This window comes from Pseudophryne corroboree, chromosome 4 (assembly GCF_028390025.1).
Source record: "Pseudophryne corroboree isolate aPseCor3 chromosome 4, aPseCor3.hap2, whole genome shotgun sequence".
Lineage (NCBI taxonomy): Eukaryota > Metazoa > Chordata > Amphibia > Anura > Myobatrachidae > Pseudophryne > Pseudophryne corroboree.
The window spans coordinates 667465367-667492504 of record NC_086447.1 but is presented as its reverse complement, the minus strand read 5'-3'; the positions used below and the strand labels follow the sequence as shown (position 1 = coordinate 667492504).

Below are 27138 nucleotides of genomic sequence, written 5' to 3'. Positions count from 1 at the left end.
ACTACGAGAAATAGAATTATCGGTAAGTAAATTCTTATTTTCTCTGACGTCCTAGTGGATGCTGGGAACTCCGTAAGGACCATGGGGATTATACCAAAGCTCCCAAACGGGCGGGAGAGTGCGGATGACTCTGCAGCACCGAATGAGAGAACTCAAGGTCCTCCTCAGCCAGGGTATCAAATTTGTAGAATTTAGCAAACGTGTTTGCCCCTGACCAAGTAGCTGCTCGGCAAAGTTGTAAAGCCGAGACCCCTCGGGCAGCCGCCCAAGATGAGCCCACCTTCCTTGTGGAATGGGCTTTTACAGATTTTGGCTGTGGCAGGCCTGCCACAGAATGTGCAAGCTGAATTGTACTACAAATCCAACGAGCAATAGTTTGCTTAGAAGCAGGAGCACCCAGCTTGTTGGGTGCATACAGGATAAACAGCGAGTCAGATTTCCTGACTCCAGCCGTCCTGGAAACATATATTTTCAGGGCCCTGACTACGTCCAGCAACTTGGAGTCCTCCAAGTCCCTAGTAGCCGCAGGTACCACAATAGGCTGGTTCAAGTGAAACGCTGAAACCACCTTAGGGAGAAATTGAGGACGAGTCCTCAATTCTGCCCTGTCCGTATGAAAAATTAGGTAAGGGCTTTTATAGGATAAAGCCGCCAATTCTGAGACACGCCTGGCTGAAGCCAGGGCTAACAGCATTACCACTTTCCAAGTGAGATATTTTAAGTCTACAGTGGAGAGTGGTTCAAACCAATGTGATTTTAGGAACCCCAAAACTACATTGAGATCCCAAGGTGCCACTGGAGGCACAAAAGGAGGCTGTATATGCAGTACCCCCTTGACAAACGTCTGAACTTCAGGAACTGAAGCCAGTTCTTTCTGGAAGAAAATCGACAGGGCCGAAATTTGAACCTTAATGGACCCTAATTTTAGGCCCATAGACAGTCCTGTTTGCAGGAAATGCAGGAAACGACCCAGTTGAAATTCCTCTGTAGGGGCCTTCCTGGCCTCGCACCACGCAACATATTTACGCCAAATACGGTGATAATGCTGTACGGTTACATCCTTCCTGGCTTTGATCAGGGTAGGGATGACTTCATCCGGAATGCCTTTTTCCTTCAGGATCCGGCGTTCAACCGCCATGCCGTCAAACGCAGCCGCGGTAAGTCTTGGAACAGACAGGGTCCCTGCTGGAGCAGGTCCTTTCTTAGAGGTAGAGGCCACGGGTCCTCTGTGAGCATCTCTTGAAGTTCCGGGTACCAAGTCCTTCTTGGCCAATCCGGAGCCACGAGTATAGTCCTTACTCCTCTCCTTCTTATGATTCTCAGTACCTTGGGTATGAGAGGCAGAGGAGGGAACACATACACTGACTGGTACACCCACGGTGTTACCAGAGCGTCCACAGCTATTGCCTGAGGGTCCCTTGACCTGGCGCAATACCTGTCTAGTTTTTTGTTGAGGCGGGACGCCATCATGTCCACCTTTGGTTTTTCCCAACGGTTCACAATCATGTGGAATACTTCTGGGTGAAGTCCCCACTCCCCCGGGTGGAGGTCGTGTCTGCTGAGGAAGTCTGCTTCCCAGTTGTCCACTCCCGGAATGAACACTGCTGACAGTGCTATCACATGATTTTCCGCCCAGCGGAGAATCCTTGCAACTTCTGTCATTGCCCTCCTGCTTCTCGTGCCGCCCTGTCTGTTTACGTGGGCGACTGCCGTGATGTTGTCTGACTGGATCAGCACCGGCTGACCTTGAAGCAGAGGTCTTGCTAGGCTTAGAGCATTGTAGATGGCCCTTAGCTCCAGGATATTTATGTGAAGTAATGTCTCCAGGCTTGACCACAAGCCCTGGACATTTCTTCCCTGTGTGACTGCTCCCCAGCCTCTCAGGCTGGCATCCGTGGTCACCAGGACCCAGTCCTGAATGCCGAATCTGCGGCCCTCTAGAAGATGAGCACTCTGCAACCACCACAGGAGAGACACCCTTGTCCTTGGTGACAAGATTATCCGCTGATGCATCTGAAGATGCGACCCGGACCATTTGTCTAGCAGATCCCACTGGAAGGTTCTTGCGTGGAATCTGCCGAATGGGATTGCTTCGTAAGAAGCCACCATCTTTCCCAGGACCCTTGTGCATTGATGCACTGAGACTTGGCCTGGTTTTAGGAGATTTCTGACTAGTTCGGATAACTCCCTGGCTTTCTCCTCCGGGAGAAACACCTTTTTCTGGACTGTGTCCAGGATCATCCCTAGGAATAGAAGTCGTGTCGTCGGGATCAGCTGTGATTTTGGAATATTGAGAATCCAACCGTGCTGGCGCAGCACTATCTGAGATAGTGCTACCCCGACTTCCAACTGTTCCCTGGATCTTGCCCTTATCAGGAGATCGTCCAAGTAAGGGATAACTAAAACTCCCTTCCTTCGAAGGAGTATCATCATTTCGGCCATTACCTTGGTAAAGACCCTGGGTGCCGTGGACAATCCAAACGGCAGCGTCTGAAACTGATAGTGACAGTTCTGTACCACAAACCTGAGGTACCCTTGGTGAGAAGGGTAAATTGGGACATGTAGGTAAGCATCTTTGATGTCCAGAGACACCATATAGTCCCCTTCTTCCAGGTTTGCAATCACTGCTCTGAGTGACTCCATCTTGAATTTGAACCTTTGTATGTAAGTGTTCAAGGATTTTAGGTTTAAAATTGGTCTCACCGAGCCGTCCGGCTTCGGTACCACAAATAGTGTGGAATAGTACCCCTTTCCCTGTTGTAGGAGGGGTACCTTGATTATCACCTGCTGGGAATACAGCTTGTGAATGGCTTCCAATACTGCCTCCCTGTCAGAAGGAGACGTCGGTAAAGCAGACTTTAGAAAACGGCGAGGGGGAGACGTCTCGAATTCCAATTTGTACCCCTGAGATACCACTTGAAGGATCCAGGGGTCCACTTGCGAGTGGGCCCACTGCGCACTGAACTTCTTGAGACGGGCCCCCACCATGCCTGAGTCCGCTTGTAAAGCCCCAGCGTCATGCTGAGGACTTTGCGGAGGCGGGAGAGGGCTTTTGTTCCTGGGAACTGGCTGTTTGTTGCAGCCTTTTCCCTCTCCCTCTGCCACGGGGCAGAAATGAGGCGCCTTTTGCCCGCTTGCCCTTATGGGGCCGAAAGGACTGCGCCTGATAATACGGCGTCTTCTTAGGTTGAGAAGCTACCTGGGGTAAAAATGTGGATTTTCCAGCAGTTGCCGTGGCTACCAGGTCTGATAGACCTACCCCAAATAACTCCTCCCCCTTATAAGGCAATACTTCCATGTGCCTTTTAGAATCCGCATCGCCTGACCACTGCCGCGTCCATAAACCTCTTCTTGCAGAAATGGACAGCGCGCTAACTCTTGATGCCAGTCGGCAAATATCCCTCTGTGCATCACGCATATATAGAAATGCATCCTTCAAATGCTCTATAGTCAGTAATATACTGTCCCTATCTAGGGTATCAATATTTTCAGTCAGGGAATCCGACCACGCCAGGCCCGCACTGCACATCCAGGCTGAGGCGATTGCTGGTCGCAGTATAACACCCGTGTGAGTGTATATACATTTTAGGATATTCTCCAGCTTTCTATCGGCAGGTTCCTTTAGGGCGGCCGTATCAGGAGAGGGTAGTGCTACCTGTTTAGACAAGCGTGTGAGCGCTTTATCCACCCTAGGGGGTGTTTCCCAACGTGCCCTATCCTCTGGCGGGAAAGGGTACGATGCCAATAACCTTTTAGGAATTATCAGTTTTTTATCGGGGGAAACCCACGCCTCATCACACACTTCATTTAATTCCTCGGAAACAGGAAAAACTACAGGCAGTTTTTTCTCACCAAACATAATACCCTTTTTAGTGGTACTTGTATTATCAGAGATATGCAATACATTTTTCATTGCTTCAATCATGTAACGTGTGGCCCTAGTGGAAGTCACGTATGTCTCCTCATCATCGACACTGGAGTCAGTCTCCGTGTCTGTGTCTGCCATTTGAGGTAACGGGCGTTTTAAAGCCCCTGATGGCGTTTGAGACCCCTGGACAGGCACAAGCTGAGTAGCCGGCTTTCTCATGTCGTCAACTGTCTGTCGTAAAGAGCGGACACTGTCACGCAATTCCTTCCATAAGCTCATCCACTCAGGTTTCGACTCCCTAGGGGGTGACAACTGTATAATAGGCAATTGCTCCGCCTCCATCTCATTTTCCTCCTCAAACATGTCGACACAATCGTACCGACACACCGCACACACACAGGGAATGCTCTGATAGAGGACAGGACCCCACTAGCCATTTGGGGAGACAGAGGGAGAGTATGCCAGCACACACCAGAGCGCTATATATAGACAGGAATACCACTATAAAATGTGTTTTTCCCTTTATAGCTGCTGTTAGTATCAAAACTGCGCCAAATTAGTGCCCCCCTCTCTTTTTTTACCCTTTTCTGTAGTGCAGGACTGCAGGGGAGAGTCAGGGAAACGTCCTTCCAGCGGAGCTGTGATGGAAAATGGCGCCCGTGTGCTGAGGAGATAGGCTCCGCCCCCTTCTCTGCGGCCTTTTCTCCCGCTTTTTTGGTGAGTTCTGGCAGGGGTTAAAATACATCCATATAGCCCTGGGGGTTATATGTGGTGTATTTATGCCAGCCAAGGTGTTTTACATTGCTGCTCAGGGCGCCCCCCCCTAGCGCCCTGCACCCTCAGTGACCGGAGTGTGAAGTGTGCCTGAGTAACAATGGCGCACAGCTGCAGTGCTGTGCGCTAACTTGTTGAAGACTGATGTCTTCTGCCGCCGATTTTTCCGGACCTCTTCTTGCTTCTGGCTCTGTAAGGGGGCCGGCGGCGCGGCTCTGGGACCGAGCTCCGAGGCTGGGCCTGTGTTCGGTCCCTCTGGAGCTAATGGTGTCCAGTAGCCTAAGAAGCCCAATCCACTCTGCACTCAGGTGAGTTCGCTCCTTCTCCCCTTAGTCCCTCGATGCAGTGAGCCTGTTGCCAGCAGGTCTCACTGAAAATAAAAAACCTAAACTTAAACTTTCACTAAGAAGCTCAGGAGAGCCCCTAGTGTGCACCCTTCTCGGCCGGGCACAAAAATCTAACTGAGGCTTGGAGGAGGGTCATGGGGGGAGGAGCCAGTGCACACCAGGTAGTCCTAAAGCTTTTACTTTTGTGCCCAGTCTCCTGCGGAGCCGCTATTCCCCATGGTCCTTACGGAGTTCCCAGCATCCACTAGGACGTCAGAGAAACCAATTGTTTTAGGCGGACCGACAGTCTAACTATATCTTGGGATGTGAGATCAGGGAAAGAATCTTTCCACTTTGTCAAGCCTGTAGTAATCGCAGATAAATCTAATTTTTTATGAATATGGTCATATAACGTAGAGGTGGAAAGAGGTCTACCCTTACTGGTAATTATTAACATATTTTACATATTATTCTTTTCAGCTGGTGTAAGTTTAGTAAGCAGCTTTATAATAAGATTTTACTCACCGGTAAATCTATTTCTCGTAGTCGGTAGTGGATGCTGGGGACTCCGTAAGGACCATGGGGAATAGCGGCTCCGCAGGAGACTGGGCACAGCTAAGAAAGATTTAGGACTACCTGGTGTGCACTGGCTCCTCCCACTATGACCCTCCTCCAGACTTCAGTAAGGATACTGTGCCCGGAAGAGCTGACACAATAAGGAAGGATTTTGAATCCCGGGTAAGACTCATACCAGCCACACCAATCACACCGTATAACTCGTGATATTATACCCAGTTAACAGTATGAACATAACAGAGCCTCTCAACAGATGGCTCAACTATAACCTTTTTAGTTAACAAGTATTGCAGACAGTCCGCACTTGGGACGGGCGCCCAGCATCCACTACGGACTACGAGAAATAGATTTACCGGTGAGTAAAATCTTATTTTCTCTGACGTCCTAGTGGATGCTGGGGACTCCGTAAGGACCATGGGGATTATACCAAAGCTCCCAAACGGGCGGGAGAGTGCGGATGACTCTGCAGCACCGAATGAGAGAACTCAAGGTCCTCCTCAGCCAGGGTATCAAATTTGTAGAATTTTGCAAACGTGTTTGCCCCTGACCAAGTAGCAGCTCGGCAAAGTTGTAAAGCCGAGATCCCTCGGGCAGCCGCCCAAGAAGAGCCCACTTTCCTCGTGGAATGGGCTTTTACAGATTTAGGCTGCGGCAGGCCAGCCACAGAATGCGCAAGCTGAATTGTGCTACAAATCCAGCGAGCAATAGTCTGCTTTGAAGCAGGAGCACCCAGCTTGTTGGGTGCATACAGGATAAATAGCGAGTCAGTCTTCCTGACTCCAGCCGTCCTGGAAACATAAATTTTCAAGGCCCTGACTACGTCCAGTAACTTGGAGTCCTCCAAGTCCCTAGTAGCCGCAGGCACCACGATAGGTTGGTTCAAGTGAAAAGCTGATACCACCTTAGGAAGAAACTGGGGTCGAGTCCCCAATTCTGCCCTATCCATATGGAAAATCAAATAGGGGCTTTTACATGACAAAGCCGCCAATTCTGACACACGCCTTGCCGAAGCCAAGGCCAAAAGCATGACCACTTTCCACGTGAGATATTTTAAATCCACGGTTTTGAGTGGCTCAAACCAATGTGACTTTAGGAAACCCAACACCACGTTGAGGTCCCACGGTGCCACTGGAGGCACAAAAGGAGGCTGAATATGCAGCACTCCCTTGACAAATGTCTGAACTTCAGGCAGTGAAGCCAGTTCTTTTTGGAAGAAAATCGACAGAGCCGAAATCTGGACCTTAATGGAACCCAGTTTTAGGCCCATAGTCACCCCTGACTGTAGGAAGTGCAGAAATCGACCTAGCTGGAATTCCTCCGTTGGGGCCTTCCTGGCCTCACACCACGCAACATATTTTCGCCATATGCGGTGATAATGTTGTACGGTTACATCTTTTCTAGCTTTAATGAGCGTAGGAATGACTTCCTCCGGAATACCCTTTTCTTTTATGATCCGGTGTTCAACCGCCATGCCGTCAAACGCAGCCGCGGTAAGTCTTGGAACAGACAGGGCCCCTGCAGCAGCAGGTCCTGTCTGAGCGGCAGAGGCCATGGGTCCTCTGAGATTAATTCTTGAAGTCCGGGTACCAAGACCTTCTTGGCCAAACTGGAACAATGAGAATAGTTCTTACTCCTCTTTTCCTTATTATCCTCAGTACCTTGGGTATGAGAGGAAGAGGGGGGAACACATAAACCGACCAGTACACCCACGGTGTCACTAGAGCGTCCACAGCTATCGCCTGAGGGTCTCTTGACCTGGCGCAATATTTTTCTAGCTTTTTGTTTAAGCGGTACGCCATCATGTCCACCTGTGGCCTTTCCCAACGGTTTACAATCAGTTGGAAAAACTTCTGGATGAAGTCCCCACTCTCCCGGGTGGAGGTCGTGCCTGCTGAGGAAGTCTGCTTCCCAGTTGTCCACTCCCGGAATGAACACTGCTGACAGTGCTAACACGTGATTTTCCGCCCATCGGAGAATCCTTGTGGCTTCTGCCATCGCCGTCCTGCTTCTTGTGCCGCCCTGTCGGTTTACATGGGCGACTGCCGTGATGTTGTCTGACTGGATCAGAACCGGCTGGTTTTGAAGCAGGGGCTTTGCCTGACTTAGGGCATTGTAAATGGCCCTCAGTTCCAGAACATTTATGTGTAGGGAAGTCTCCTGACTTGACCAAAGTCCTTGGAAGTTTCTTCCCCGTGTGACTGCCCCCCAGCCTCGAAGGCTGGCATCCGTGGTCACCAGGACCCAGTCCTGTATGCCGAATCTGCGGCCCTCTCTGAGATGAGCACTCTGCAGCCACCACAGCAGAGACACCCTGGTCCTTGGAGACAGGGTTATCAACCGATGCATTTGAAGATGCGATCCGGACCATTGGTCCAACAGGTCCCACTGAAAGGTTCTGGCATGGAACCTGCCGAATGGAATTGCTTTGTAGGAAGCTACCATCTTTCCCAGGACTCGCGTGCAGTGATGCACCGACACCTGTTTTGGTTTCAGGAGGCCTCTGACTAGAGATGACAGCTCCTTGGCTTTCTCCTCTGGGAGAAACACTTTTTTCTGGACTGTGTCCAGAATCATCCCCAGGAACAGTAGACGTGTCGCCGGAACCAGCTGTGACTTTGGAATATTCAGAATCCAACCGTGCTGGTGTAGCACCTCCTGAGATAATGCTACGCCGACCAACAACTGCTCTCTGGACCTCGCCTTTATCAGGAGATCGTCCAAGTATGGGATAATTAAAACTCCCTTTTTCCGAAGGAGTATCATCATTTCGGCCATTACCTTGGTAAATACCCTCGGTGCCGTGGACAGGCCGAACGGCAACGTCTGGAATTGGTAATGACAATCCTGTACCACAAATCTGAGGTACTCCTGGTGAGGATGGTAAATGGGGACATGCAGGTAAGCATCCTTGATGTCCAGAGATACCATGTAATCCCCCTCTTCCAGGCTTGCAATAACCGCCCTGAGCGATTCCATCTTGAACTTGAATTTTCTTAAATATGTGTTCAAGGATTTCAAATTTAAAATGGGTCTCACCGAACCGTCCGGTTTCGGTACCACAAACATTGTGGAATAGTAACCCCATCCTTGTTGAAGTAGGGGCATCTTGACTATCACCTGCTGGGAATACAGCTTGTGAATTGCCTCCAACACAGCCTCCCTTTCTGAGGGAGTCGTTGGTAAGGCAGATTTGAGGAAACGGCGGGGGGGGGGGGAATGTCTCGAATTCCAGCCTGTACCCCCGAGATACCACTTGAAGGATCCAGGGATCTACTTGTGAGCGAGCCCACTGATTGCTGAAGTTTTTGAGACGGGCCCCCACCGTACCTGGCACCGCCTGTTGAGCCCCAGCGTCATGCGGCGGACTTAGCAGAGGAAGCGGGGGAGGACTTTTGTTCCTGGGAAGTGGCTGTATGCTGCAGCTTTTTTCCCCTACCTCTGCCTCTGGGCAGAAAGGACGCGCCTCTACCCCGTCTGCTCTTTTGGGGGCGAAAGGACTGTACCTGATAATACGGTGCTTTCTTTGGTTGTGAGGGGACATGTGGCAAAAATGCTGACTTCCCAGCCGTTGCTGTGGACACTAGGTCCGAAAGACCATCCCCGAACAACTCCTCACCCTTATAAGGCAAAACTTCCATGTGTCTTTTAGAATCTGCATCACCTGTCCACTGCCGGGTCCATAACCCTCTCCTGGCAGAAATGGACAGTGCACTTATTTTAGATGCCAGCCGGCAAATATCCCTCTGTGCATCTCTTATGTAGAAGACAGCGTCTTTAATATGCTCTACGTTTAGCAATATAGTGTCCCTGTCTAGGGTGTCAATGTTTTCTGACAGGGAGTCTGACCATGCAGCTGCAGCACTGCACATCCATGCTGAAGCAATAGCTGGTCTCAGTATAATACCAGTGTGCGTATATATAGCCTTCAGGAGAGCCTCCTGCTTTCTGTCAGCAGGTTCCTTTAGGGCGGCCGTATCCTGGGACGGCAGTGCCACCTTTTTTGATAAGCGCGTAAGTGCTTTATCCACCCTAGGGGGTGTTTCCCAACGTGACCTATCCTCTGGCGGGAAAGGGTACGCCATTAGTAATTTTTTTGAAATTACCAATTTTTTATCGGGGGAAGCCCACGCTACTTCACACACTTCATTTAATTCTTCAGAAGGGGGAAAAACTACTGGTAGCTTTTTCTCCCCAAACATAATACCCTTTTTTGTGGTACCTACGGTCACCTCAGAAATGTGTAAAACATTTTTCATTGCCTCAATCATATAACGAGTGGCCCTATTGGACATTACATTAGTCTCTTCGTCGTCGACACTGGTATCAGTATCCGTGTCGACATCTGTGTCTGCCATCTGAGGTAGCGGGCGTTTTAGAGCCCCTGATGACCTTTGAGACGTCTGGGCAGGCACGGGCTGAGAAGCCGGCTGCCCCGCATTTGGCATGTCGTCAAATTTTTTATGTAAGGAGTCGACACTTTCGCGTAATTCCTTCCACAAGTCCATCCACTCCGGTGTCTGCCCCGCAGGGGGTGACAACACATTTATAGGCACCTGCTCCTCCTCCACATAAGCCTCCTCATCAAACATGTCGACACAGCCGTACCGACACACCGCACACACACAGGGAATGCTCTGACAGAAGACAGGACCCCACAAAGCCCTTTGGGGAGACAGAGAGAGAGTATGCCAGCACACACCAGAGCGCTATATAATACAGGGATTAACTAAATTAAACCCCTTATAGCTGCTATATGTATATTGCGCCTAAATTTAGTGCCCCCCCTCTCTTTTTTACCCTTTCTGTAGTGTAGACTGCAGGGGAGAGCCAGGGAGCTTCCTTCCAGCGGAGCTGTGAGGGAGAAATGGCGCCAGTGTGCTGAGGGAGATAGCTCCGCCCCTTTTTCGGCTGACTTTTCTCCCGCTTTTTTATGGATTCTGGCAGGGGTATTTATCACATATATAGCCTCTGGGGCTATATATTGTGATATATTTTCCAGCCAAGGTGTTTTTATTGCTGCTCAGGGCGCCCCCCCCCAGCGCCCTGCACCCTCAGTGACCGGAGTGTGAAGTGTGTATGAGGAGCAATGGCGCACAGCTGCAGTGCTGTGCGCTACCTTGGTGAAGACTGATGTCTTCTGCCGCCGATTTTCCGGATTCTTCTTGCTTCTGGCTCTGTAAGGGGGCCGGCGGCGCGGCTCCGGGACCGAACATCAATGGCCGGTTCCATGCGGTCGATCCCTCTGGAGCTAATCGTGTCCAGTAGCCTAAGAAGCCCAAGCTACCACCAGTTAGGTAGGTTCGCTTCTTCTCCCCTTAGTCCCTCGCTGCAGTGAGTCTGTTGCCAGCAGATCTCACTGTAAAATAAAAAACCTAAAATATACTTTCTCTCTAGGAGCTCAGGAGAGCCCCTAGTGTGCATCCAGCTCAGCCGGGCACAAGAATCTAACTGAAGTCTGGAGGAGGGTCATAGTGGGAGGAGCCAGTGCACACCAGGTATTCCTAAATCTTTCTTAGCTGTGCCCAGTCTCCCGCGGAGCCGCTATTCCCCATGGTCCTTACGGAGTCCCCAGCATCCACTAGGACGTCAGAGAAAATATAACTACGAGCTTGAAAGTAAGCAAACATAGGAAAGCAAAGGGTAGGAAACAATTCCTTGAGTCGGGAAAAAGAAAGTACAGTTGCAAAATCCTCATCCAAAAACTGATATACTAGACGTAAACCCTGGAGGTGCCAAGTTTTAAAAACTACATCCGGGTTACCTCCTTGGAAATCACGATTATTAGTCAATGGTAAAAAAAGAGAACGAGTATTTGTTAAATTAAATCTTTTACGAGAAGTGTGCCAGGCCATATAGGGGGCATATACCAGGGGATTTTCCTTTATCTCCTGTGGGAGGGAATATATTGGTATATGTAAAAATATTACGAATGAAATTCCTGTGAGAAGTGTCTGGTCTAGGGTTTGGTGTACATAGTTATCGACTCCTCCCACCCAGTCCAGAGCGTATCTTAGGTTAGAAGCAAGAGCATAATCTTGAATATTTGGCAGGTTAACGCCCCCCCAACAACAAAGGCTGCTGTAGTTTAAATAATGAAATCCGAGGGGGGTTTTCCCATCCATATAATGGATAGATGTAATGTCTTGTCTAGTCAAAAGATAGGGTAGCATCTGGACTGGGTAAAAAAGTCATGGGAAGGAGACCATTTTAAACAAATGGCATTGACCAATGTAAGACAACGGTAGGTGTTTCTATTCTTCATTTGGTTAATGAAATAAGAGTAATTTAATGAATATAAATCAGACAACTTTCCAGGAAATCTCAGTCCTAAATATATTAAATATTCTTGGGTCCAACGAAAAGAAAACGGTAAGGTCCATCCCAATTTAGCATTGGCATGTATTGCTAAAGCTTCCGTTTTATCATAATTTATCAAAAACCCAGATATCATTTGAAAGTCAGTCAATATCTTTTGCAGGCTAGGCATAGCTGTTTTTGGATTACAAATGTATAATAATAAATCATCTGCAAAAGCTGAGACCTTGATTTTTGTGTCCACTAACTATCCCTTTCCATGTATTATTATTGAAGAAGGCATGAATTAACGGATCTAAGGCCAAATTAAAAAGTAGGGGTGAGAGGGGGCATCCCTGACGTGTTCCCCTAAAGAACAGAAAATAAGGTGAATTTAATCCGTTGATCGTCAAGTGTGCAGTAGGGCAGGTATATAGCATTTGAAAAAGATATGTAAAGCCGGTACCAAATTGCTGGATTTGAAGCACTCTAAGGATATGGGACCAGGAAACCCTATCAAAAGCCTTATCAGCACCACAACTAACTATAATAGCTTCTTTATTGTTAAGTTGGTTAATGCGATGTATGGCTGCCACCAACATACGTATAGTGGGGGTAATTCTGAGTTGATCGCAGCAGCAAGTTTGTTAGCAATTGGACAAAACCATGTGCACTGCAGGTGTGGCAGATACAACATTTGCAGAGAGAGTTAGATTTGGGTGGGTTATTCTGTTTCTGTGCAGAGTAAATACTGGCTGCTTTATTTTTACACTGCAATTTAGATTTCAGTTTGAACATACCCCACCCAAATTTAACTCTCTCTGCACTTGATATATCTGTCCCCCCTGCAGTGCACATGGTTTTGCCCAATTGCTAACAAACTTGCTGCTGCGATCAACTCAGAATTAGGCCCATGGTGCACGGAGTTACGTCCTTTAACAAATCCATTTTGTGCTGGGTGTAAGATTCTGGGAAGAATGGATTGCAGATGTTGGGCATCAGTTTAGTGAGCAGCTATAAATCGTCTGCTTAGAAGTAGGACACCCAATCTTGTTGGGATCATAAAGGACAAATAGTGCATCCGACTTCCTGTGACGAGCAGTCCTCTTCACATATATTTTCACAGCCCGCACAACATCCAGGGACTTTGAAGTAATCGAGGTGTCAGTAGCCACTGGCACCACAATAGGTTGGTTGATATGAAAAGCCGGCACAACCTTTGGAAGAAATTGCTGACGCGTTCTAAGTTCAGCTTTATCTTCATGGAAAATCAAGTAGGGGCTCTTGTGTGACAATGCCCCCAATTCAGACACACATCTTGCAGATGCCAATGCCAACAGTGTGACTGCCTTCCAAGTAAGAAACTTTACGCTCACCTCCTGTAAAGGTTCAAACCAATCTGATTGCAGGAACTGCAGCACCACATTAAGATCCCAAGGTTCCGTAGGAGGCACAAAGGGTGGTTAGATGTGCAGAACTCCTTTCAAGAATGTCTGAACCTGAAAGAGAGCAGCCAACTGTTTCTGGAAGAAAATGGACAAGGCCGAAATCTGGACATTGATGGAGCCCAAGCGTAGGCCCACATCCACACCTGCTTGCAGAAAGGAGAAAACGTCCCAGTTGAAACTCCACCATAGGAAACTTCTTGGATTCACACCAAGACACATACTTTCTCCAAATCTGATGGTAATGCTTAGACGTTACTCCCTTCCTAGCTTGGATCAGAGTAGGAATGACCTTGTTCGGAATGCCCTTCCGAGCTAAGATCTGGCGTTCAACCTCCATGCCGTCAAACGTAGCCGCGGTAAGTCTTGATAGGTGAACGGCCCCTATAGTAGAAGGTCCTCACAAAGAAGAGGCCTCGGATCCTCCAGCAGCAATGCCAGAAGATCCGCGTACCAAGCTCTTCTTGGCCAGTCCGGAGCAATGAGGATCGCCGGAAATCTTGTTCTTTTTAGTAGTTTGAGAATCCTTGGGATCAGTGGAAGAGGAGGGAACACATAGACTGACTGGAACACCCACGGAGTTACCAGGGCGTCCGCCACTGCTTGCGGGTATCGCGACCTGGAACAGTACCTCCGTAGCTTCTTATTGAGGCGAAAGGTCATCAAGTCTATCCGAGGTACGCCCCATCGGCTTGTTACCTCTGCGAATACCTCCTGGTGGAGGCCCCATTCCTCTGGATGGAGATCGTGTCTGCTGAGGAAGTCTGCTTCCCAGTTGTCCATTCCCGGAATGAAGACTTCTGACAGCGCCAGCACGTGCCTTTCTGCCCAGAGGAGGATTCTTGTTACCTCTGACATCGCAGCCCTGCTCTTCGTTCCGCCCTGTCTGTTTATGTAAAATACCGCTGTGACGTTGTCCGACTTAACCTGAATGGCTCGATCTTGTAGAAGATGCGCCACTTGTAGAAGGCAGTTATATATGGCCCTTAGTTCCAGAATGTTTATTGGAAGGACAGATTCCTGACTTGACCACTTTCCTTGGAAGTTTTCCCCTTGGGCGACTGCTCCCCAACCTCTGAGGCTTGCATCCGTGGTTAAAAGAATTCAATTCTGAATCCTGAACCCGCGGCCCTCGGGTAAGTAAGTGAGAAGTTTGCAGCCACCAGAGGAGTGAAATTCTGGCTTTCGGCGACAGGCGTATCCGCTGGTGCATGTGAAGATGTGAACCCGACCACTTGTCCAGGAAATCCAGTTGGAAGAACCGTGCATGGAATCTCCAGTACTGTAGAGCCTCGTAGGTGGCTACCATCTTCCCCAGAAGGCGAATGCACTGATGAACCAAAACTCAGGCCAGCTTCAAGACGTCCCGGACAATTGTTTGGATCACCAACGCTTTATCCAGTGGTAGAAACACCCTCTGCACTTCCGTGTCGAGTATCATCCCCAGAAAGGGCAGTCTCCTTGTCGGTTCCAAATGTGACTTTGGAAGGTTCAGGATCCACCCATGATCCTGGAGTAGCTGAGTTGAGAGAGCAATATCCTGCAACAGCTTCTCCCTGGAAGGTGCCTTTATCAGCAGATCGTCCAGATATGGAGTTATGTTCAATCCCTGCTTGCGGAGGAGGAGCATCATCTCCGCCATGACCTTGGTGAACACCCTTGGTGATGTGGAGAGGCCAAATGGTAACGTCTGGAACTGATAGTGACAGTCCTGTAGTGCAAACCGTAGATAAGCCTGGTGAGGCGGCCAGATCGGAATGTGAAGGTACGCATCCTTGATATCCAGGGATACTAGGAATTCCCCCTCCTCCAGACCTGGGATAATCGCTCTCAGAGACTCCATCTTGAATTGGAAACCCCTCAAGTAGGGGTTCAATGACTTTAGGATCAATAATAAGATTTTACTCACCGGTAAATCTATTTCTCGTAGTCCGTAGTGGATGCTGGGGACTCCGTAAGGACCATGGGGAATAGACGGCTCCGCAGGAGACTGGGCACATCTAAAGAAAGCTTTAGGACTATCTGGTGTGCACTGGCTTCTCCCCCTATGACCCTCCTCCAAGCCTCAGTTAGGACACTGTGCCCGGAAGAGCTGACACAATAAGGAAGGATTTTGAATCCCGGGTAAGACTCATACCAGCCACACCAATCACACCATATAACTCGTGATAGGAACCCCGGTTAACAGTATGATAACAATGGAACCTCTGAATAGATGGTTCGCAATAACAACCCGATTTGTGTAACAATAACTATTTACAAGTTTTGCAGACAATCCGCACTTGGGATGGGCGCCCAGCATCCACTACGGACTACGAGAAATAGATTTACCGGTGAGTAAAATCTTATTTTCTCTGACGTCCTAGTGGATGCTGGGGACTCCGTAAGGACCATGGGGATTATACCAAAGCTCCCAAACGGGCGGGAGAGTGCGGATGACTCTGCAGCACCGAATGAGAGAACTCCAGGTCCTCCTCAGCCAGGGTATCAAATTTATAAAATTTTGCAAACGTGTTTGCCCCTGACCAAGTAGCAGCTCGGCCAAGTCGTAAAGCCGAGACCCCTCGGGCAGCCGCCCAAGATGAGCCCACCTTCCTTGTGGAATGGGCTTTTAGAGATTTAGGCTGCGGTAGTCCCACCGCAGAATGCGCAAGCTGAATAGTGCTACAAATCCAGCGCGCTATAGTCTGCTTAGAAGCAGGAGCACCCAGCTTGTTGGGTGCATCTAGGATAAACAGCGAGTCAGTTTTTCTGACTCCAGCCGTCCTGGAATATAATTTTTCAGGGCCCTGACTACGTCCAGTAACTTGGAATCCTCCAGGTCCCTAGTAGCCGCAGGCACCAATAATAGGTTGGTACAAGTGAAAACCTGATACCACCTTCGGGAGAAAGTGAGGACGAGTCCTCAACTCTGCCCTATCCATATGGAAAGTCAGGTAAGGGCTTTTTTATGACAAAGCCGGCAATTCTGACACATGCCTGGCCGAAGCCAGAGCCAACACATGACCACTTTTCATGTGAGATATTTCAATCCACGGTTTTAAGTGGCTCAAACCAATGTGATTCCAGGAACTCCAAAACCACATTGAGATCCCAAGGTGCCACTGGGGCACAAAGAAGGGGCTGAATATGCAGCACTCCCTTACAACGTCTGAACTTCAGGCTGACATCCTTCCTGGCTTTGATCAGGATAAGAATGACTACCTCCGGAATGCCTTTTTCACTCAGGATCCGGTGTTCAACCGCCATGCCGTCAACGCAGCCGCGGTAAGTCTTTGAACAGACAGGGCCCCTGCTGCAGCAGATCCTGTCTGAGTGGCAGAGGCCATGGGTCCTCTGAGATCATCTCTTGAAGTTCCGGGTACCAAGCCCTTCTTGGCCAATCCGAAACAATGAGTATAGTTCTTACTCCTCTTTTTCTTATTATCCTCAGTACCTTGGGTATGAGAGGGAGAGGAGGGAACACATAAACCGACTGGTACACCCGCGGTGTCACTAGAGCGTCCACAGCGATCGCCTGAGGTTCCCTTGACCTGGCGCAATATCTTTTTTATTGAGGCGGGACGCCATCATGTCCACCTGTGGTCTTTCCCAACGGTTTACTAGCATTTGGAAGACTTCTGGATGAAGTCCCTATTCTCCCGGGTGGAGTCTGCTGCGGAAGTCTGCTTCCCAGTTGTCCACTCCCGGAATGAACACTGCTGCCAGTGCTACCACATGATTTTCCGCCCAACGGGGAATCCTTGTAGCTTCTGCCATTGCCCTCCTGCTTCTTGTGCCGCCCTGCCTGTTTACATGGGCGAGCGCCGTGATGTTGTCTGATTGGAACAGTACGGCTGGTGAAGCAGGGGCCTTGTTTTGCTTCGAGCCTTGTAAATGGCTCTTATCTCCAGAAAATTTATGTTAAGTGAAAACTCCTGTTTGGACCATAGTCCTTGGAATTTTATTCCCTGTGTGACTGCACCCCAGCCCCGAAGGCTGGCATCCGTGGCCACCAGGACCCAGTCCTGTATTCCGAATCTGCGGCCCTCTAGTAGATGAGCCCTCTGCAGCCACCACTGCATCGACACCCTGGTTCTTGCCGACCGGGTTATCCGCTGCTGTATCTGGAGATGGGACCCGGACCATTTGTCCAACAGGTCCCACTGGAAAATCCTTGCGTGGAACTTTCCGAATGGAATTGCTTCGTACGAAGCTACCATTTTTTCCCAGGACTCGTGTGCATTGATGTACCGACACCTGTCCCGGTTTTAGGAGGTTTCTGACTAGAGATGACAACTCCTCTGCTTTTTCCATTGGAAGAAACACTTTTTTCTGGTCTGTTTCCAGAATCATTCCCAGGAACAGAAGACGTGTCGTCGGGACCAGCTGTGACTTTGGAATTGAGAATCCAGTCCTGCTGTTGCAGCACTTCCCGAGAAAGTGCTACCCCCTTACCAACTGTTCCTTGGACCTCGCCTTTATCAGGAGAACGTCCAAGTACGGGATAATTAAAAACTCCCTTCTTGCGAAGGAGTATCATCATTTCGGTCATTACCCTGGTAAAGACCCTCGGTGCCGTGGATAATCCAAACGGCAGCGTCTGGAACTGATAGAGACAGTCCTGTACCACAACCTTGAGGTACTCCTGGTGAGGAGGGTAAATGGGGACATGCAGGTAAGTATCCTTGATGTCCAGAGAGACCCTGTAATCCCCCTCGTCCAGGTTCGCAATAATCGCCCTGAGCGATTCCATCTTGCACTTGAATCTTTTGTTATATGTGTTCAAGGATTTTTTATATTTAAGATGGGTCTCACCGAACCGTCCGGTTTCGGTACCACAAACATTGTGGAAAAGTAACCCTTTTCCTGTTGAAGGAGGGGTACCTTGATAATCACTTGCTGTGAATACAGTTTTTTGGATTGCCACCAACACTGCCTCCATGGCAGAGGGAGTTGCCGGTAAGGCAGATTTTAGGAAACGGCGGGGGGGAGACGTCTCGAATTCCAGCCTGTACCTCTGAGATACTGTTTGAAGAACCCAGGGATCCACCTGTGAGAGAGCCCACTGTGCGCTGAAATTTCTGAGACGGGCCCCCACCGTACCCGGGTCCGCCTGAGCAGCCCCAGCGTCATGCTGTGGACTTACCGGACGCAGGGGAGGACTTCTGCTCCCGGGAACTAGCTGTGTGCTGCAGCTTTTTCCCTCTACCTTTTCCTCTTGGCAGAAAAGATGAGCCTCTAGCTCTCTACTTTTCTGGGGCTGAAGGGACTGTACCTGATAATACAGTGCTTACTTTTGCTGTGGGGTAGCTTGTGGCAAAAGTTTTAATTTCCCAGCCGTAGCTGTGGAAACGAGGTCTGAAAGACCATCCCCAAACAGTTCCACCCCCTTCTAGGGCAAACTTCCATGTGCCGTTTTAAATCGGCATCGCCCGACCATTGCCGAGTCCATAACCCCCGTCTGGCGGCAATGGTTTTACATAGCGCTTATTAGTGATGCCAGTCGGCAAATATCCCTCTGTGCATCACGCATGTATAAGACAGCGTCTTTTATATGCTCTATTTTCAGCAAAATATTGGGGGTCATTCCGAGTTGTTCGCTCGCAAGCGGATTTTAGCAGATTTGCTCATGCTAAACCGCCGCCTACTGGGAGTGAATCTTAGCATCTTAAAATTGCGAACGATGTATTCGCAATATTGCGATTACACACCTCGTAGCAGTTTCTGAGTAGCTCCAGACTTACTCGGCATCTGCGATCATTTCACTGCTTGTCGTTCCTGGTTTGACGTCACAAACACACCCAGCGTTCGCCCAGACACTCCTCCGTTTCTCCGGCCACTCCTGCGTTTTTTCCGGAAACGGTAGCGTTTTTTCCCCACACGCCCATAAAACGGCCTGTTTCCGCCCAGTAACACCCATTTCCTGTCAATCACATTACGATCACCAGAACGATGAAAAAGCCGTGAGTAAAATTCCTAAGTGCATAGCAAATTTACTTTGCGCAGTCGCAGTGCGGACATTGCGCATGCGCATTAAGCGGAAAATCGCTGCGATGCGAAGATTTTTACCGAGCGAACAACTCGGAATGACCTCCCTTGTCCCTATCTATAGTATAAATATTATCCGACAGGGAATCTGACCACGCAGCTGCCGCACTGCACATCCATGCCGAGGCAATAGCAGGTCTCAATATAATGCCCGTGTGTGTGTATATAGCTTTAAGGGTAGTTTTCTGCTTTCTATCAGCAGGTCCTTCAGGGCGGCCGTATCCGTGATGGTAGTGCCACCTTTTTTAATAAGCGTGTAACCGCTTTATCTACCCTAGGGGTTATTTCCCAACGTGACCTATCCTCTGGCGGAAAAGGGTACGCTGCTTTAGAAATTATCAATTTCTTATCGGGGGAAGTCCACGCTTCCTCACACACCTCATATCAATTTCTCAGATGCAGGTAAACTACTGGTAGTTTTCTGTCACCAACATAATACCCTTTTTTGTGGTATCTGGGGTATTATCAGAAATGTGTAATACATTTTTCATTGCCTCAATCATGTAACAGGTGGCCCTATTGGAAGGTACACTAGTCTCATCGTCGTCGACACTGGAGTCGGTATCCGTGTCAACATCTGTGTCTGCCATCTGAGGTAGCGGGCGTTTTAGAGCCCCTGATGACATGTGAGACGCTTGGACAGGCACAAGCTGAGCAGCCGGCTGTCCTATGTCGTCAAACCTTTTATGTAAGGAGTTGACACTGTCACGTAATTCCTTCCATAAGTCCATCCACACCGGTGTCGACCCCGCAGGGGGGTGACATCCCATTCACAGGCATTTGCTCCACCTCCACATCATTATCCTCATCATACATGTCGACACAGCAGTACCGACACACAGCACACACACAGGGAATGCTCTGACAGAGGACAGGACCCCACAAAGCCCTTTGGGGAGACAGAGGGAGAGTATGCCAGCACACACCAGAGCGCTATATATCACAGGGATATCACCTATAGTGTTTTCCCTTATAGCTGCATAATATATATATATACTGCGCCTAATTTGTGCCCCCCCTCTCTTTTTAACCCTTTTCTGTAGTGCAGGACTGCAGGGGAGAGCCAGGGAGCGATCCCTCCAGCAGAGCTGTGAGGGAAAATGGCGCCAGTGTGCTGAGGGAGATGGCTCCGCCCCTTTTTCGGCGGGCTTTCTCCCGCTATTTTATCGTTTCTGGCAGGGGTTAATATACACCTATATAGCCTCTGGGGCTATATATGGTGTTAGTTTTGCCAGCCAAGGTGTTATTATTGCTGCTCAGGGCGCCCCCCCCAGCGCCCTGCACCCATCAGTGACCGCAGTGTGTGGTGTGCATGAGGAGCAATGGCGCACAGCTGCAGTGCTGTGCGCTACCTTGGAGAAGACAGAAGTCTTCAGCCGCCGATTTTCCGGACCACCTTCTTGTTTCTGGCTCTGTAAGGGGGACGGCGGCGCGGCTCCGGGAACGGACGACGAGGTCGGGTCCTGTTTTCGATCCCTCTGGAGCTAATGGTGTCCAGTAGCCTAAGAAGCCCAAGCTACCACCACTTAGGTAGGTTCGCTTCTTCTCCCCTTAGTCCCTCGTTGCAGTGAGCCTGTTGCCAGCAGGTCTCACTGAAAATAAAAAACCTAAACTATACTTTCTTCTAGGAGCTCAGGAGAGCCCCTAGTGTGCATCCAGCTCAGCCGGGCACAGAAATCTAACTGAGGCTTGGAGGAGGGTCATAGGAGGAGGAGCCAGTGCACACCAGATAGTCCTAAAGCTTTCTTTAGATGTGCCCAGTCTCCTGCGGAGCCGTCTATTCCCCATGGTCCTTACGGAGTCCCCAGCATCCACTAGGACGTCAGAGAAATAGGCCTTACCGAACCGTCCGGTTTCGGTACCACAAACAGGTTTGAGTAATAACCCTTGGTTTTTTGGTGAGGTGGAACTGGAACAATGACATTTGTTCGTACCAATTTTCGAATGGCTTCCTGTAGGATAGCACTTTCTGTCAGGGAAACTGGTAAGCCCGATTTGAAGAATCTGTGAGGTGGGAGTTCTTGAAACTCCAGTCTGTACCCCTGGGCAACAATATCTGTCACCCAGGGGTCTAGGGATGATGACGCCCAGACATAACTGAAAGCTTTTAGTCTCGCTCCCACCTGCCCGATCTCCAGGCTGGGAAGTCCACTGTCATGCTGAAGATTTGGAGGAAGCAGAACCTGGTTTCTGTTCCTGGGAACCTGTTGGTGCAGGTTTTCTGGATTTTCCCCGCCCTCCTCTAAAGAAGGTGGGGGTTTGGATTTTTTATATTTTGTAGTCCGAAAGGACTGCAGTGTAGGCGTAGGATAAGATTTCCTAACCGATGCTGTTGCGGAGGGAAGAAATGTCGACTTACCCGCAGTCGCCGCGGAAATCCACGCTTCCAATACTTCCCTACATAGTGCCTGACCTGTGAAGGGCAGGTTCTCCACACTTTTCTTGGATTCTGCATCCGCAGTCCATTGGCGTAGTCAGAGTCCTCTGCATGCCAAAACTGCCATGGAAGTAGCCTTGCATTAAGCAGGCCAATGTCCTTAAAGGCCTCCACCATGAAACCTGCAGAATCCTGTATGTGACGTAAAAACAAGTTAATGTCACTCCTATCCATAGTATCCAAGTCCTCTAGTAATGTGCCTGACCACTTTACTATTGCTTTAGAAATCCACGCATAAGCAATAGTGGGCCGTAAGGCCACACCTGTAGCAGTGTATAGTGATTTGAGCGTAGTCTCAATCTTGCGGTCAGCTGGCTCCTTTAAGGCGGTTGAAGCAGTGACAGGTAAAACCACCTTTTTAGACAACCTAGATACAGAAGCGTCTACAATAGGTGGATTTTCCCACTTCTTTCTATCCTCTTCAGGGAAAGGGAAAGCAATGAGAAGTCTTTTAGAGATCTGGAATTTTTTCTCTGGGTTTTCCCAGGATTTTTCAAACAAGGAGTTTAACTCCTTAGAAGCAGGGAAGGTAAGCGAGGATTTTTTTATTTACTGTAAAATAAGATTCCTCTTCCTGTTCAGGTACCTTCTCAGTAATGTGTAAAACATCCCTAATGGCTTTAAGCATTAGTTGCACCCCCTTAGCAAGGGATGCATCTCCCCCCTGCATATGCCCATCACCGTCCCCTGTATCAGAGTCGGTATCTGTGTCTGCTTGCATTATCTGGGCAAGTGGACGTTTATGTGGATATGTAGGTGGGTTTTTAGATGAAGTAGTGGGGGCCAAAGTCTGCAAGCCCTCCACAGATTTTCTCAAAAATTGCGTCTCCCTCTCAGAATGCAACATCCTAGTTGAAATCTGGGATATCATTCCCCTTAAAGAATCCACCCATGGGGGTTCGCATTCAGAAGGGTGAGACAGCACATTGCAGTCCTGAATACATGGAATAGACTCTTCAGGAGAAGATAAACACTGCAGCACAGGACAAACTTTCACTACATTTTAACTTGTACAAGTTGTAGTTTGTACTAAAGCAGGCCCGGCGCATACCGCTCAGCAAAAAGATGCAGTGCACGTAGGCGGCAGGGAAGATAGAGGTGCTCTACCCGCTCTGCATCCCTGTGCTGAGTTCCCCTGCCCTGCTGATGCCGGCTGCTGCGCCTGTCAAACTATGACAGGCAGCAGCACCGGCATCATGAAGCCTCCTCTTCCCCTCCCCTGACACAAACTCACAGTGTGCTGGGCAGGGGGCGTGGCCGGGCTGGCAAACAAGGTGGCTGTGTGCTAGGTGCGCTCCTGCCTGCTGTGCTGGACTTGGAAACAGGCTGCCTCACGACTATCATCCCCTGCTGCGGCCTCCACAGTGTGCTGGGCAGAACTAAAAGGGGGCGGAGCTTCATGGGAATAAGGGGCGGAGCTACACGGGACCAGGCTGCAGCTTGCATCACAGGAGGACAAGTTTCTAGACTTTTTTTATGTAAGTGGCTGGAAAGAAAGAAAGAGAGAGAGAGAGCGCAAGAGAGAGAGAGAGAGAGCGCGAGAGAGAGAGCGAGTGTGTGTGTGTGTGTGTGTGTGTGTGTGTGTGTGTGTGTGTGTGTGAGTGATCGCACGCTGCGCTTCTTCACAGCCGCGCGATCGGGTCGGAACTGCGCATGTGCGGCAGCTGCATTGCACAGGCGCGTCGTTGCCCGGTGACTGCCGTCGCCGGGCAGCGACACTGCGAACGAAGAAAGCGGTCGCAGTGGTGCCCGCAAGAAGATTGACAGGAGGAAGGCGTTCCAGGCCGTCAACTGACCGTTTTCTGGGAGTGGTTCGGCAAATGTAGGCGTATCCAGGCGTTTGGAGGGCGGATGTCAGACGTCAATTCCGGGACCTGCATCGCTGGATCGATCGCACGGGGTAAGTAACTATTACCCTGGTCTAGTTCTACACAAAACTCTTTTTGCATAGCAGGGCTGCACAAGCATTCGCAGCCCTGCTATGCAGAAATACACTCCCCCATAGGCGGCGTCTAGTTGATCATACGGGCAGCAAAAAGTTGCTACGTGCGATCAACTCTGAATGACCCCCAGTATGTACATGTGTGTGTATGTATATGTAGTGTATGTGTGATTGTGCAGAATAATGTGTGTAAGCGTTACTGCTTCAGGGGGCGTTGCGTCTTGTATAAGCATCACTGGTACAGGGGGCGTTACGTGTGCAAGCGGCACTGCTACAGGGGGCGCTACGTGTCTAAGCGGCACTGCTACAGGGGGCGTTACGTGTCTAAGCGGCACTGCTACAGGGGGCGCTACGTGTCTAAGCGGCACTGCTACAGGGGGCGCTACGTGTCTAAGCGCCACTGCTACAGGGGGCGTTACGTGTGCAAGCGCCACTGCTACAGGGGGCGTTACGTGTGCAAGCGCCACTGCTACAGGGGGCGTTACGTGTGCAAGCGCCACTGCTACAGGGGGCGTTACGTGTGCAAGCGCCACTGCTACAGGGGGCGTTACGTGTGCAAGCGCCACTGCTACAGGGGGCGTTACGTGTGCAAGCGCCACTGCTACAGGGGGCGTTACGTGTGCAAGCGCCACTGCTACTGGGGGCGTTACGTGTGCAAGCGCCACTGCTACAGGGGGCGTTACGTGTGCAAGCGGCACTGCTACAGGGGGCGTTACGTGTGCAAGCGGCACTGCTACAGGGGGCGTTACGTGTGCAAGCGGCACTGCTACAGGGGGCGTTACGTGTGCAAGCGGCACTGCTACAGGGGGCGTTACGTGGGCAAGCGGCACTGCTACAGGGGGCGTTACGTGGGCAAGCGGCACTGCTACAGGGGGCGTTACGTGGGCAAGCGGCACTGCTGCAGGGGGCGTGCGTTACGTGGGCAAGCGGAACTGCTGCAGGGGGCGTTACGTGGGCAAGCGGCACTGCTGCAGGGGGCGGGCGTTACGTGGGCAAGCGGCACTGCTGCAGGGGGCGGGCGTTACGTGGGCAAGCGGCACTGCTGCAGGGGGTGGGCGTTACGTGGGCAAGCGGCACTGCTACAGGGGGCGTTACGTGGGCAAGCGGCACTGCTACAGGGGGCGTTACGTGGGCAAGCGGCACTGCTACAGGGGGCGTTACGTGTGCAAGCGGCACTGCTACAGGGGGCGTGCGTTACGTGGGCAAGCGGCACTGTTGCAGGGGGCGTTACGTGGGCAAGCGGCACTGCTGCAGGGGGCGTGCATTACGTGGGCAAGCGGCACTGCTACAGGGGGCGGGCGTTACGTGGGCAAGCGGCACTGTGTAAGCGTCACTGCTGCAGGGGGCGTTACGCGTGTAAGCGTCACTGCGTCTTGTATAAGCGTCACTGGTACAGGGGGCGTTACGTGTGTAAGCATCACTACAGCAGGGGGGCGTTACGTGTGTAAGTCCCACTACTACAGGGAGCATTATGTGTATAAGCATTATGTGCGCTGTCCCTTTGTAAAGTACGGGAGGGCGCAAATTTATAGTTTGCAGGGAGGCGCCGAACACCCTAGCACCGGCCCTGTACTAACGCATGTGTGCTGTCTCTAGAACAAAAGAGTTCATCAGGACAGAAGATATATATACACAGTACATACAGTGTCAGTGTAATATCAGTGAAGTCAGTTACCTCCCCTCATAAACAGAACAGGGCAGTGTGACACGATGGTTCTACACTGACAAGCAATCAGAAGGCAAGGAAGGGACTCAGCACATCATCATCCAATCAGAAAGATGATGCAGATATGGTTCTACGCTCTCCAGCCAATCAGCTGCAGACACCATGAGGGATGATCCACATCAGTTACATACAGCAGCGCCTCCCTTCATTCCATATGGAGCTCATTCAATATCCCGGATACTACACAAATTTATGTGCACCGCTCAGACTCAATGTATTCATCGTCACTCCTCATCGTCACTCCTGCACTGCAAAGCAAGCTACTACTGTATAGGCACCAGCAGCCTGCATCCCTTCCTCTCTCACATAACGTGTCTAATTAGTGGGGTGACAAATGTGAACACAACAACAGCTAAATTATGAAGAATTACTCTAGTCTACAGCATATGAACAGACACTTTCGTATTCTTAACATTAAACCGTATATTAACAATCAATTAATTAACAATGTCCTCTAAATGCGGAGTGTACCCCCAGTCATCTACAAACACATTGTCCATGATGATCATATACTGTACAATGCCCTACTGACAGTGCACGTTTGGGACTATAGCAGGCATACAATACATGGAGAAGTGTCTGTTACCTATAGCAGTACGGGCAGCAGATACAATCACCACTGGGTCATCTGTGGAGCTCATCTTCCAGGTCACTCCGGGTCTTCTCTGCTCCAGACACAGTACAGCTCTGACACCGGCACACAGCTGCTGATCTGACACTACTGACTGCAGCGCTACTCTGCTACTTCCCGCTTTCAGATCTTCTCTGCTGCTCACACAGCACTAACGCCTGTCCTCACTGCTGCTGATCTGAGCGCTCAGCTGTCACTGACACTACTGAGCAGGTGACGGTAGATGCTAGAATCAAGTGGGCTAAGGGACCTTTTCCGTCTGGGGGAGGAGTTACGACATAAGGGGGAGGAGTTACGACATAAGGGGGAGGAGCTACGCCAGCGGGATAGTTCCTCTACTATCCACGTCACCAACTATTACCTTTAGTAATCAGGTGGCGAGCGAAGCGGAGCGAGCCACCGAGCTCGAAGCGTGGCGAGCGAAGCGAGCCCGCGAGGGTACTTTTCGGGTACCCTGTTCGCCCGTAGCTCCTCCCCCTGGTGACGTGTCTCCTCCCCTAGATACGTCAGAAGGTCCCTTCTCCCACTCCGAAATAGAATCAACAGAGCAGACTGCCTGCAGCACTAGTACTGTACTATCTCACCAACCTCACACACACGCACACACACAGACAGTTCCCATCTCCCTTCCTGGGTTAGAGAGTTTGGCAGCTCTGGCTACAGAAACAGAACTGCCCCACCTACTGGCTTGGAGGTGACACATCATCTTTTATATTTTCAAATGCAATATCCAAGGTAATGGACTAAAAAAAGGTGCTAACGACTTAGAGCAGTGTTTCTCATGGACCCCTAATGGTGCATGTTTTCAGGAATAATTACTTCACTTCCCCCGTCACTTCCCCCACCCCCCGCCGCCGGGTCGCCCCCACCGGCCGTATTGTCCATCGGGCACCTCGGCGGAGGGTCGCCTAATGTGTAGGGGGCTTTAATAGGATATTGTTAAAAAGTCCTTCTGAATTGCAGTCCTTCGATGGAACTGTCCGGCACGTCCTTTTCCTCCCAGCGATGATGGACATAAACAGGAGGAAAATAAATATCATAGTGTAGTAGGCCTCAGAAGGAGGGACAGCAGTAGGTATACCTGATACC

General features: G+C 50.2%; 1 protein-coding gene across 1 annotated transcript in view; it reads right to left on the bottom strand.

The window, feature by feature from the left end:
- Nucleotides 1-26679, bottom strand: part of ACAT2 (acetyl-CoA acetyltransferase 2) — an 82048-nt gene extending 55369 nt beyond the window's left edge. The window contains exon 1 of the mRNA XM_063917827.1: nt 26005-26679. Within this exon, the coding sequence (XP_063773897.1) occupies nt 26005-26059 (55 nt within the window). The 5' untranslated portion in view covers nt 26060-26679. The remainder of the gene's footprint in view (nt 1-26004) is intronic.
- Between the last annotated feature and the right edge of the window lie 459 nt (nt 26680-27138).